Source organism: Arachis stenosperma, chromosome 8, assembly GCF_014773155.1.
Source record: "Arachis stenosperma cultivar V10309 chromosome 8, arast.V10309.gnm1.PFL2, whole genome shotgun sequence".
NCBI classification, from domain to species: Eukaryota; Viridiplantae; Streptophyta; class Magnoliopsida; order Fabales; family Fabaceae; genus Arachis; species Arachis stenosperma.
Window position 1 is genome coordinate 31,891,903 of NC_080384.1, and position 14,553 is coordinate 31,906,455.

A 14,553-nucleotide genomic window follows, 5' to 3' on the forward strand; every position below is an offset into this window, starting at 1 on the left:
TAGCTTTACTTTTATAATTTTTTCAATCAAAAAATACATCACACAACCTTTTTTATTTTTGCAGACTCCTTACATACTCTTTTAAGTTTTATTTTATTAGTTACATAGACAAACACGGCTATATTGTACTTGCATCGAAATCTTATTAGATCAAATCGTGTCCCATAAACAAACATTGCCTTTTAATATCACATATTAGGGTAAAAAACGTAAACAAGCCAAGGAGAGAACAATTTGACACAAATAAGGCAAAGCAAAATCTGATTCATCAATCAACCAAAGCACATTTCTATGAAGTTCGAACCAACATGGTTCGAACTCACTTTCCACGTAATTTGAACCAAATAGGTTCAAATTACACATTGTAACCCATAGCCACATAATTCAAACTAGTTTGGTTCAAACTCTAACTTCATAATTTGAACCAATTAGGTTCGAATTACACTAAAGAAATAGTCACCAAGTAATTCGAACTAACATGGTTCGAATTACTCAGAATTCATTCCACACAACAATTTAAGTTACGAACATAGTTTTCACATCATGTCTTAATAAAACTCATACAGTTATTTATTCCGGTGTGAATTAGACATACATTTCGTTTAAAATTGCGGAGACAGAACATATTCATTAGCTAAAATCCCATTCAAAGTACATCGCACTAACGTTAACAAATTCTATCAGTCACCAACTACAAGTAAGAAAACCGATAATAGTGGAATCTAAACGCGAAATTGAAATAACAAAAGTACCAAAGCCACCAATACACCTAATCATGTCCCCGTGTGTGCTCTGCTCCTCCGAGCTATGGGCAACTCTGACGTGTGTGGCCGGGTTGCCGACAAAGCCCAGATCTCTTTGGCCGGTTCGGATCTGTCTCATCCATATTGGTCCGTATCCGAGTGGACCTCGGACGACCCTCTCTCGCACGCCTCTTATTGGGGTCAGGGATGACAGTCAGCCCGTCATATGGTGGTCAGAAACCCTCCGGAATGGGAGGTGTGAAATTCATCCGATACACACTGAAGATCGAACTAAGACGATACACCTGGTGGACATAAGGCTCCCATGTAAGCCGTGAGTAGGCACATCATGCCAGTGCGTGGGGACACAGGAAATGAAGTGCCTGGAAGTATCCGCAGTCACATGTGTGAGATGCAAGCGAGACTCTGTAGCTACCCAATGAGAAGAACCAGTCGGAGTTGTCTCTACGATGGTGAACTCGGAGTTATCCCTGTCGTACACAGTAACCGTGAAGCACCTAGCCGTCTTCAATTTGGCCTCTATACACTTCACCAAGTGCTAACTAAATTGTTGTCTGGTTCCTATCTGCGCCTCAGCCTCTCTCCCTTTGCGAACAAATAATTCGGCCAACCTTCCGTATGTTGCCTTCACTAGCGAGCACACAGGAAGGTTTCTGACACCCTTGAGGATCGAGTTCACACACTCAGATATATTCGTCGTCATGTGTCCGAATCTACGCCCCTCATCACAATGATGTGTCCACAACGAATACTCAATCCAGTTCACCTAGTCACACATCGCCGGGTCTTCGGACCTAAGAATATCAAACCAGTAATGGAACTCGACCTCGGTCTTAGCGTACGCCGCATTCACAAGTAGCCTCCTTGCGTCTTTGCCCTTGAAAGTGAGGGCAAAATTTACCGCAACATGTCGAATGCAGAATGTCCGGTATGCAGACGGAGGTAACCAGCCTCCGTCAGGAGCCTCAAGCGCGGCCTTGATGCCATTATGCCTGTCCGAGATAACCAGTAGACCCGGCTGCGGTGTCACATGCTCACGCAGGTAGGAGAGAAAGAAGGACCACAACTCAACATTCTCACCCTCGACTAATGCGAATGCAACAGGGAGTATGTTAGAGTTCCCATCCTGTGCAATCGCGACAAGCAACATTCCCCCATACTTGCCATACAGATGGGTGCCGTCAATACTAACTAGGGGCTTGCAATGATGGAATGCCTCGATACACGGTGGAAACATCCAGAATAGTCTGTGAAAATAAGCTCGAGACTCGTCTAACTGTCCACCGACACGAATAGGGCTTGTCCTTAGGACTACAACAGTACCAGGCATCGTCAACTGGACTCCTAACACCCAACTTGGAAGCTCGTTTTACGACTCATCCCAGTCACCATAGATGAGGGCAACAGCCTTCTGCTTCGCCAACCAGACCCTCCTGTAAGTCGGCCTAAACCCAAAGTGTGCGGCGGTGGCAATTAGGAGCACCTTGATGCTGACGGATGCATCAGCCCTAACCATTGGCATAATGAATGCCGATATCACATGGTAATCCAAACTCCTGTGGTCACTGGAAATGGAGGTGGCGAGACAAGTATGCGGTCCATTGTAACGTTTGACCTCCCAAAGTCCCTTGCGCTGTCGGAGACTAAGCCGAATCAACCATGTGCACCCATTGCCGAATACAGAACACTTGCCCACATACCGGCGATAGTCAGACTCCACGACCTTGTACTGTACCCCTCGACGGATGCTGTAAGTCTTAACACTTAACAGGGCCTCTTCTTTATCCGGAAATTGCTGACCAACCTGAAATTCTGTCAGACCTGCAAACCCTTCAGCATCTCTAGCGCCAAATCCAGCCGGCTGCCCAGAAACCCCCTCCTGCCTCATGGCATCCAAGTCCAAAGAGGAAAAATGTGGAGAGTACTGCTGCGTGCCAGAGCTAGAACCACTGCCTGCCCCAGCAGGCTCACTTGCTCCAACATCATCGCCACTGTCATCAGCAATCATATCCGGCTCGACATCATCGTCCTCTGGATCATCCAAGAATCTATCTCCAACCCCAACCGGTGCAGCACACTGTAAAGAGGTCCGCAAATATTCGCCTTCTCCAACCTCGTCGCCTACACTGCCGTTGAGATCAACAGCGAACGAAGGGGAGGCGACAGGTTGGACGGGTGGCTCGTACGCAGGGACGGAGGAAGATGCAACGGCAGGTCTGGAGCTAGAACCGGCTACCGTGGCTAAAGTGGTGGTATTCCGGTTCGAACCCCCCGAGCTGGACACCGTGTCAACCAACTTTGCCAATAGTTCTGGTGTCCTCACCTCTGGAAACTACTGGCGACAATGAAACATGACCTGCAAGTCCTCATCACTACCGATCGTGAAACAATCGTACTTTACGGTTTTCTGGAGCACCGTGATTGGAATTCGATAAAAAAAACTTCTTAACCCGTTTCACACCTTCTAGACCAAGTTTCAGCAGTACATAGCTAACAAGGTCATCATACTTCGTCGTAGGCCTGACGATAATACAGAGATGATCCTTATCAGTGAACTTCACACCGGAACGAGTTTTTCTCTTAATGGATCCTCTGTGGTGAACCAACACTATGAAACTCTCCTCACTAGCCATCTTACCCCCTCTAATGATAGCAACTCACGTTCACACCATATATATACAGGTCTGGTCCTCACTAATTTGAACCAACCTAGTACGAAATATGGTCTCTGTAATTCGAACCAAGCTGGTTCGAATTACTTGAGGAGTGTAATTCGAACCTAATTGGTTCGAATTATGAAGTTAGAGTTCGAACCAAATTGGTTCGAATTATGTGGCTATGGGTTACAATGTGTAATTCGAACCTATTTGGTTTGAATTACGTAAAAAGTGAGTTCGAACCATATTGATTCAAACTACATAGAAATGTGCTTTGGTTGATTGATGAATCAGATTTTGCTTTAACTTATTTGTGTAAAATTGTTCTTCCTTTGATTTGTTTACGTTTTTTACCCTACATATTATGATATCATATTATCATGAAAACAAAACTCTAAAATACTATTACTATACTATTTAAAAATTTTATGAATTAATGTTACCTCAACGCACGTGTAAAATTAACATGATTATTTTATATCATATTATTATGCCATGCCAAATATAAAAATAATATTGATTTTGTTAGAAAATTAACTAGTTGTGAAATCAATTCCAAATAATTAATTGAAAAACATGTTTATTAAAAAAATATTATTATTTTAATTTTTTTATTTTTAAAATTAGAAATAAAAAATTTAACTTAATTAATTTATATTATAGTTAGCCACCTAATCTTTTTAAATAATATTTTTGGATATTTTTAGACTGAGTCATTTTTTACCAATCAAATTCTCCACATTTCTCATAGATTCAGATTCCTACGAAAATAAGCCTCCAAAAGCATGTGGTTTCATTTACGCGTTTGTACTACTAAACCATCCATGATTCAAACTGCAAAGAATGTGGAAAAATAAATGAAGAGTTTGTAGTTAGGTAGAAGTTTGTAGAACACTACTTTAATAAATAATTATACATGAAATAAAATAACTTGAATGCTTGTGTGTAGGTATTATTACATATAGTATGCCACAATAAACAATATTCACTTAGACAATATAATATAGCCATCTTCGTTTTCATTAAGTATAACCTCAAAAGTTACCAACGAAATATAGTTTAAATAATATAATTTTTTTTATATTTACCTAAAAATTATGAATTCGAATCTTATTATTAACTAAAAGAAAGTATAACCCCAAAAGTCACCTTTAAGAAGAAAAAAAAAAACGTTCTCCTCTCACGCAATTTTTTTCAATCTATTCCGAATTTAAAACAGAAGACTTCTATTAGTTAGAGAATTTGAGTTATAATTTGAGCATGAGTTTTTAGTTATATGCATATAAATCTTAGAATTATAGACTTCCCCATTAATTTAATATTGATCTTTTCAAATTATATAACTAAAAAGGTATAAGAAACAGTAAATAATTATGTAATTAGCATTTTGGCAATGAGAATTGTTGACCATAAGACCTAACATAAATAATTATGTAGTTGTTTGAGTTGTTTAGATTGTTTAAATATTATTCCACATTAAATTTTTAGGAGATGCAGCAGATTTTATGTCAACCTAATTTTTAATAAGTAGGTAGAATTTTATAACAAAGCTTGTTTATTTTCAAGATTTCAACGAAAATTCTTAAGAATTACACGGCACGTGAACTCTGACCATAATTCATTCATGACATTTTGGTATACAATATTAATGTGAGCCCTCTGTACCGCTTTAATTTCATTAATTATCTAACAATGCAAGTTGTATTTCGGCAACCTGAATAATATATATATTTCACTGAAAATGTATAATAATTTACTCTTATTTTTATATTTTTAGAGTATATATTTAAACAGGATTTAAAAAAAAGAATTGGACGTTTTGCCTCTAAAAAAAATTATTACATTGAAGTTCTGAATTTTATAAATATAAGATATATAAAATTTTATTTTAATCAAATTTATTATTTTTATTTGGACAAATAAGTATTTAAAAATATGATACAAGGATTTATATGTCTTATTTTTATAAAATTTAAAGGTTCTTGATGGTTTAGAGAAGGGGGTTGAATTTATGTCTTCTCTTAATCTTAAATATATAATAAGTCCTCAAATTAAAAAATGAAACTTTACTTTTATTTAGACTGTAAGATTGATTATACAGGAGACAATTTTTATCTCATAAATCGTAAAAAACATATCAAAGCAAGGAAGAAGAAGATAACTCAACCATGTATCTTAGTTCAGTTGTCTTGTACAATGTAACTTACATCAAGTATCTATCACAACAGTAGTAAAATTTTTACTATCTTTTCAAGTATTACATGTATACACCAATTCCCAAGGATTCAACCAAATCTTATCAGGGATAAACCAAACTTTAACATAGGCTTGACTTGGCTAGATTACTTCCTAAACTCTCAACACGTTAAGTGCTCACCCAATTTAAAAAGGAATATATATCAGATACAAAACAAAAATACAATCAAAAGAGATATGACATAAATTTTAGCTTTTCTCTCCAAATATTTTTTTATTTTTTTTTTCAAAGACTTTTTTTTAATGTCTCATGTAACATCTAAATTTTTGAAAATTAAATAGTTAAATTATTTATAAATTATTATATTTATTGAAATTTTATTTTTAAGAAAACTGTTTTACCAAAAGTAAGTAAATAGAATTTTATGATTTTAAAATTTAACTTAATTATATTTATTCTATTAATCTGAACTATTTTTTAGAAATTATTTTATTAGATAAAATTAAATTAATTTTTATAATTATTATTATTTGAATTTGGTTAAATTAAAATTATTATATAATTTTTTTATAATAAGATATTTTACATAATTGATTTTATGATAACTAGAACTTAAATTAATTAAAAAATTTTCATATAATTTTTATTATAACAAGATATTTTGAGAAAGGATAAAATTATTATTACTATTATTAATATTTTTTATTCACTTTGATTAAAATAAAATTTAGTTAATATTATTATTATCGAGTTCAAAATCCGCCAATATGAATAAATATCGGTACTCTTTGCTAAGCTTAGCTTTGCTAACGTTTCATCGTATATCTTTTATCATTATGTTACTAATATCATTTATATTAGTAACTCATATATATTTATCCCTATATATATTATTACTTGTGTTTTAATATATCCAACTTTCATAATTATCCATTTAAAATATTTATAACTTGAATCGCTGATTCAGCACAGCCTTATATTACGACACCCAACCCCCACCCCACATGTCATTTAACCAATAATTCTTCATCATTAATCATCAAAATAGCCATGCAAAGGTTCATTTGGATGAGAAAAAGAAAATAAAACCGAGAGAGAGAAAGGAAAAAATTGTGAAACCCTAAACGTTCCGAGTTCGATTTTTTGAGATCCGTAACTCCAATAAAAAAATTTAATCCAATAAAAGTGTTCGTATCTTCCTCCTTTACACATTGGCGTCACTTTTATTCGGTAAAAATTGACGGTGATGTAGCTCTCCTTCTACTTGAGTTCGGCCAATTGGAGTTCTAGGAGACACAGACGATTTCTAACATTTTCTTCTTCAGCAGCTCAATCAAAAAACTTCTCCAGAATTTTTGTTGTTTTGATTTCATACGGAGGTAGGATTTTGGTAAATTCTCACTGGTTAAATTGGTATTGGATAAATGAACTGATGTCGTGATTACTTGTCGATTGAATTTGACTGAATTTATATTGAATTTTGTGATATATGGATATTTGTGATAAATTTGAAGTTCGGAAGGTTTAAGTGCAGCCAAGAACTGAGTTATTGTGATGAATTTGATTTCTGGATTACGATAGGATAATTTGAGAATGTTAGAATTTGTCTGTTTGATTTATCGAAAATGGTTTTGAGAATTGGATATGATTTGAGATATGTAAATGATTTGATTTTATAAATATTTGATATTAGAAATGGTTTGATTTATTGAAAATCATTTGAAAAGAGTGTGAAAAATGGTTTAGCTAGAACCTGAGAAGGGTGGCAAAGTTCGAATTTTAGGGGAGATGCTGCCGAAATTTTGTTATAAAATTTAAGACTTTGTTTGAAATGTTATTTAGAAAAAGATTAGATTTGAGAAATTGTATTATTTGATTTTTGATTTATTAAAAAATATTTATATTTCGAGTTTAATTCATTTAAGAAAAGTTTATATTTTGAGTTCGACTTTTTTAGAAAAGAACTATTTTACGATTTTAAATTATTTAAGAAAAGTGTTATGTTTTAAGTTTGATTTAAATATGAAAGGGCTTATGTTTTGAATTTGACTTAAGAATTTCATTCGAAGGAGTTTTAGTGAACTCTAAAAGTAATTGAAATTTTATTGAACGAATTTGTTTTGCGACGTCTTGGGAGAAGTTAAAGAAATAGTTTTAAGGATGAAACGGGGATTGGTTTTGGTTTTAAAAGAAAAAGAGAAGATAAATCGGCACGTGTGATTATAAAATGATTAAAAGGTCATGAGAGGGTGATGAAAAGTAAATAGTTATAATGTTGATGTGAAAATGTTAAGCCGTGGGCTTTATATGTGAATGATTGTTCGGGACGCCCGTGTATATGGAATCGGTTCTAGGAGAAAGGGTCACATGCTTGCAGAGGTTATGTCGCTGGAATGCCTTATCCGACTTGCGAGTTGGATTGCATCAGGTGCGGGTCGAAACCGACAAATGAGTTCATTACTTGCGATAGGACTAGGCATGCATCATCCTTGTTTGCATATTTTGCATTTGGTTCAATGTTGTGAATTGTTTGTGATTGCTTGTGTGTGTGATTTCATTGCTTGTTAATTTGAATTTCTATGTCTGGTTATTGTTCTGGCTCCCTGTGTTGGGCTGCGAATGTCTGAACTGTGATAGTATGAATTTAATTATCTACCCTCAATCCTAATAAGAACTCCCCAATTCTTACCCTCTATTTCCACCTCTTTCAGCTACAGGTACGAAAGTTTAGTGCAGAGTTACGGAAGCATAGAAGATTATGTTTACGAGTTGAGTTGTTAGGATTTATTTTCCCCTCGCCTTGTTAGTTAGAGTTTTATTCAGAGGGGTAGGTTTTGTAATTATTTTTGTATGTAATACTAATGTATTATTAGTATTAAGTAGGTGAATATGTGTTGTTTGTTCTTTTTGAAAAAGTTTTTGAGTTTTTCAGTGAAACCACTGATAGATTTACGCGTAGAGGCTCATACCTTATTATTTAATATATGAGAATCGTTGTAATACCCCCATTATTAGAGTGGCGCACCCAAAAATATGACATTCTGATAGTAAGGGTGTTACATCTCACTTATATGCCTTATACCATTGAATAGAAACAAAAAAATACAACATACAATCATAATATTCAACAATAAACTATGAAGGAGATGATATTTAACAACTCTAAAGCTACAAGATGAACCAGATTCAGCACTCTCAAGTGTAGCTCTCCATCTTGGTAGAATATTTTTTTGATGTAAAAATACTATCCAAAATGTTGAGCAAGAACAGTAGATAAGCCTCAATGAAACTCATATCTTGGTTCACTCTCCTTCCTTGCAAACTGAAGTTGATTTTTCTTTTTGTATTGAGTTATGTTTCCATAGCTAGGGCTTGCTTTCCAAAGTTAGCTTCTTGAATTCTGAACCAGCTGAAGTCTCCTTTTCTTTTTCTTCCATCAGATCAAAAAATCAGGGATTAGATATCAAAGTTAATCACAGCAGCAGAGAAATGAGCAACAGCAATTTGCTTTCTTAATGAGTTTGTCAAATCCAAATCTTTAGTCTTGTGCTTTGACCCTAAGTTTATTATCAAGTATTGATTTACAGCAGAATAAGATAGCCACCACTTTCTTCATGTTACTCGAAATGGGTGTGCAAAAGGAAGAAAAAATCAGCAAGTAATTGACTTGCATATTAATGGAAACTTCATACCTTTATCCTCTGATTTTGCTTAACTTGTTTATGTTGATTTTGATTTGACATAGCCTCTTTGATTATCCTTTCTTCTGCTTTGGTGCTTGATAAGAGAGTGAAGCACCTTTTTCTTGTTTCAAGGCTTTGACAGAATTGTGTATCAACAGAAGCATATTACCTTTTGTTTTTTATAATGCTAATGGACTGGGTTATGGACTTATTCTCATTCAGCAATCTTGGATGCACTTGGTTCTTCTAGTTGGACTGCTTGTCTTCTTTGTTTGGGCTTCACAATGAAACATGGGCCTGCAACACTAAGTACAAAGATTAGACCTAATTGGGCTTTTAACCCAACCAAAAGCAATGTTTGTCATCATCATTAATTTTATTATTTTCTAAACTCAACAATCTCCTCCTTGATGACAAACATCATTTAAAATGGGAATAAAAAGAATGAAATATAGTAATTCATATTAGAGACTTTCCTTTGATGATACCATTTCAAATGTGATATGCTCTCCCTTTCTTTCATAAAAGATACCTCCCCTCTTAATGTGAGCTTTTCAACAAACACACACAAGTTATAGCAGCACATGTAGAGAACATCATTACTCATGAGCAAGTAATATGAGCAAACAAATCAGCAAACAATTAAATAGCAAGACATACAGCAAACCATTAAATAGCAAAGCTTGCTTTATCCCATGTTTTATGGCTACAACTACTACAACTACTACTATCCCTTTTGTCATCAAGAGAGAAAAATTTAACCAGTCTAGACCTGCAAGAAATGGATTAGAAGTCAAAAATAGCATAACTAAACAAGTAGCATATGTTTAGTTAAATAGTTACAATCATCTAGAAAGTAATAAAATCAATAGCTAAAACCCAATTATCTCATAAAACTAAGTGCAATAAAATTAAAAATTTTAATATGAGACATCCCTAGACATCCGAGCCTTCATTCTCATTGTCCAATGGTTCCTCTTGATCAGTAGCCATGGTGTCATCTTCATGAATATTGTCCACCTACTTTAGAAGAACTGCCATTCTATTCCCTTGACTTGCGCAAAACATTTTCATTCCGAATGGCAAGCTTTCTCTCTTGTTGGCTTGTGGAGATGAAATGATTGGACAAATTCTAAAAATCCTGCAGAACATCCTTTACAACTCCGTACAGAAGGGATTTGTGCCCCATGGTTGCTGATGTTCCAGTGGTAGATTGAGGAGGAATGTCATCAAGCTCTTCTTTTTCATCATCAAATACCACTTTTTCATATCTAGTAAGTCCCTTTTTTGTTGTTTCACTGCACCGTCCCTATTTAGGTAAGAGTTTCAATTTTTAAGTATCTCATTGGTTAGGTCAACACCAAAAAATTCAAATATACAAGTTAAAAACATGCCATAAGAAAGTGACGTATTTTTGTTACTTTTTATGCAGTCATACATATGCCTCATCATTAAATAAGAAAAATAAATTTCAATTTTCATAATGATAACATACAACACCAGTGTATCACAAAATGAAACTCATTGGTATGAACCGCTTTAAGGAATGATCATGTGGTTTACAATGCGATTGAGTTATGCACGGACAGGACCTAGAGCCTTATGATTAGGGGTAAGACCATCAATGAGAGAACTATTTTCATAGACAGAAGTTAGGGCATCTTGGTATGAGAGGCCTAAACCTTCATCCCATTTTCCCGAAGTGTATGCATTAACACCAACATCAAAGTACTCTAGGGATTCACTGATAGTTTCACTGTTCAGATTTAATTCACGCCCTTTGACATAAGAATGAACATTTTCATCGTGATAAGTCATGTTAGCATAGAATTCATGGACAAGGTCAGGGTAGACTAGCTTTTTATTTTAAAAAGATGATTCCAATCCAGAAAAACTATGTTTTTCACAAAACCAAGTCCTTTCTTTTCTAAAGCAGCCAAATCGACAAGATAGGTAGGGCATAACAGAAGGTGAACAATAACTCCCTTATAAAACTCAAAATTCATAGCGAAAGAAAAATGAAGAGGATTGAAGTGAGAGTGAGAGTTTGCAAAGTAAAATTTAAAAGCAAAATGGGCCAATATTTAGGGGTTCTTTGACTGAACGAAGTAAGATGCGAGGGTTACCTCTCTGAGAACAATGAGGAACGGACTTAGGTTTATATCTTGGAGGACCACGATGCTTTTCTTTGGTCACAGGACATTTTTTCTTTGAAGTATTTGGATGAAAAGGAGCAATTGACGGTTCGGCTGCCTAAGAAAAAGAGGAACGACGTGTTGTCGTCTTGGTGTGAGCCATCGATTCAGAATGAGGAAGAGATGGAGAAGGAGGGGTGTATGAGAAAGTGTTGAAACGTGAGTGTGGAATGGTGCACAAGAGCAATTCTGGGAAGTTTATGAGTGAACATGTCTCTACGGGTAGCGATTTTCTTCCTCATCTTAATGACACAAGAGTGTTGCAGTTTTTTTTCAAAAAAAAAATTGAAATAACGAGAATAGAAAATATGAAGAGACACGCGAGATATATGAAGAGTTTTGCAATTGCAACAAGTTAAAGCAGTTCTTGGTAAAAGAGAAGTTCAGAACCCAATGGCAACTTGATTTGAAAAGGATTTGACCTGTTATTGAAAAAGTTGTTCTTCAAAATAATGCAGAAAAGACAAAAGGTTTTGAAAAAGATTTTAATGTGATAAAACCAATGAGGCCCACTTACATACAAACCAACTCATATTGGGACCAAAAGGGTTGTATTTAAGGAAACACAAAAGACCACTTGTTATCTGAAAAGAGCATTTGGCCCACTTGAATTTAAATTCAAAAGCAAAGACCATAGTCAATGTTCCAAGTTGAAAGCTCTTCATCTACTCAAAAATGTCTCATTTCGACCCATGAGACAAAAACTTCAAACATCACATCAGTAAAGTTAAAACAAGAATTCATATCTGAGTATGTCTAAACTTGTTCTTAATTTACAAAATCTGTCTTCAACTAAAGGTTTTGTGAATATATCAGTCAGTTATTCCTCTGATTTAACAAATCGAACGTCAATATTCCCTTTATGAACATATTCTCTTATTGAGTGAAATCTCACTTCAATATGTTTTGTTCTTGAGTGCAAGATAGGATTTTTTGAAATATTAATAATGTTATTACAAAACAAAGAAATATTTTCAGCTTTCAATTTATAATCAACTAATTGAGTTTTTAACCACAACAATTGAGAACAACAAGATGAGGCAGTGATGTATTTGGATTTGACAGTGAAAAGGGCTACGGTGGACTACTTCTTGCTTGACCAACAATTTAACGATATGCCTAGAAAACAACAAATTCCTACAAAAATTATAATGAAAGAGTCATTATATCATCAACATAAATTTGTCCTAGGATGAAAGAATAATTATAATTTTTAATGAAGAGAATAGTGGCAGTGATGCCTCTTTAAAAACCATTTTTCAAAAGGAAAGAATTAAGTCTTTCATACCAAGCTCTTGGAACTTGTCTTAAACCATAAAGTGCTTTTGAAAGCTTCAAAAATAGAAGACTATGCCACATACACTTCTCTATCAATGATGCCATTCAAAAAGGTTTATATCCATTTGAAAAAGTTTAAAGCCAAAATGGGCAGCATATGCAAGGAGAAGCCTTATAGCTTCTATTTGGGCCACTGGTGCAAAGGATTCATCAAAATCTATTCCTTCCTCTTGATCATATCCTTGAACCACTAATCTTGCTTTGTTTCTTGCTATGCTTCCATCTTCACCCAATTTGTTCCTAAAAATCCACTTAGTGCCAATCACTTTCTTCTTAATAGGATCGGGTACAAGTATCCACACTTGATTCTTCTCAAATTGTTGTAGCTCTTCTTTCATGGCTTTGACCTAAGAAGGATCACCAAGAGCCACTACAAGAAAAAAGTCCTATGGCCACGCTTTTTTCTTGCCACGCTTTTATGAGGGTGGCGATTAAATAGAGATTTGGCCATGTTTTTTTCTTTTATGCTTCAAAAGCGTGGCGATGAAAGGGATCAATGGCCACGCTTTTATAAGGTGGCAATTGATTCGAGATTCGACCACGCATAAAAAACATAGCCATAGAGAGAAATAGGCACGCTTTTAAAGCATGATGACAGGGTTTTGTTATAGTGGCATTTTAAAAGTGTGGTTGTTTCCTACAACTCTTTTGGCACGCTTCAAAAGTGTGGCGAAAAGGTTCTCAAAAAAAATTTCAAAGAACTCCCTTCGTCAAAATTACTGAGTTATAATTATTTTGCACACCATCTCTTCCAAACTTTATCTTTCTCCTTCTTCAAAGAATCCTAAGCCCTAACTCGTTCAGATATGGCAACAAGGATTAACCTTAAGCTCTTTTTTCATTGTGCCTCACCATAACCCTTTCTTCATTGTGCCTCACCCTAACTCCACGACAACATGACTCCGAAGAACATCATATCAAAGAACACCATATCTCTCGCTACGGGCACGCTTTAAAAGCGTAGATGTATCTCTAGCTATTGGTAGGCTTAAAAGCATGGCAATAGATAAAAGTGTGGCGATAGAGCAACCGCCACGTTAGCATATGTGACCCTTTTAAAAGCGTGCCGATAGCTCAAAAAACGTGGCAAAAAGCTATCGCTATGCTTTTTCAAATTTTTGCCACGTTTTAAAAGCGTAGCAAAATCTTGATTTTCTTGTAGTGAATCTCATTTACATTTTGTGGCTCAATTTGAGAGAGAAAGGCCACATTATTTTTTTTCATTGCTCTTCTAGAAGAGGATCTTGTGGTGACACCTTGAAATAGATTTTCTATGATAAACTCTTGTGGATAGTTCTTTAGAAATCTCGATTCACGAGGTCTTGGAGATTTAGAAACATATTCGGACAAATTTGGTTCATTGGAACCGATATTCCCAACAAGAATTTTATCAGTTGCAGAAGATAAAATGAGATTGTCTCTTGGAGAATTTTTTGCAGTAGCTGAGTTAGGAGTAGGATGCACCGATTCAGATTTCTCTTTATCTTGAACTTCATTCATGTTGCTTTCCACTTAATCACCTGGATCAACATCTTCCAGAATACTTGGAACAATATTAGAATCACAAAATATAACATGTATAGACTCCTCAATAATTTTAGCATCTTGATGATAAATTCTATAGGTTTTGCTAGTTGTGAAGTAACCAACAAAAATACTTTCACAAGCCTTTGGTTCAAATTTTTCTAAAATTTTTTGGTGTTTAGAACAAAACATTTA

General features: G+C 34.9%; 1 protein-coding gene across 1 annotated transcript; it reads right to left on the reverse strand.

Moving 5' to 3' along the window:
* Positions 1–2,133: 2,133 nt before the first annotated feature.
* Positions 2,134–3,397, reverse strand: LOC130945805 (uncharacterized). The gene is made up of 2 exons (XM_057874501.1): positions 3,141–3,397; positions 2,134–3,040 (listed from the first exon to the last, which is right to left on the reverse strand). Exons 1-2 carry the CDS (start codon positions 3,395–3,397, stop codon positions 2,134–2,136), a joined length of 1,164 nt encoding a protein of 387 aa, XP_057730484.1.
* Between the last annotated feature and the right edge of the window lie 11,156 nt (positions 3,398–14,553).

Excerpts from the sequence above, each read along its gene's own strand:
- LOC130945805 (XM_057874501.1), bottom strand. The coding sequence starts at position 3,397 with ATGGCTAGTGAGGAGAGTTTCATAGTGTTGGTTCACCACAGAGGATCC. Across the intron at positions 3,041-3,140 it reads GTACGATTGTTTCACGATCG|CTCGGGGGGTTCGAACCGGA; the intron begins GTAGTGATGAGG and ends CACGGTGTCCAG.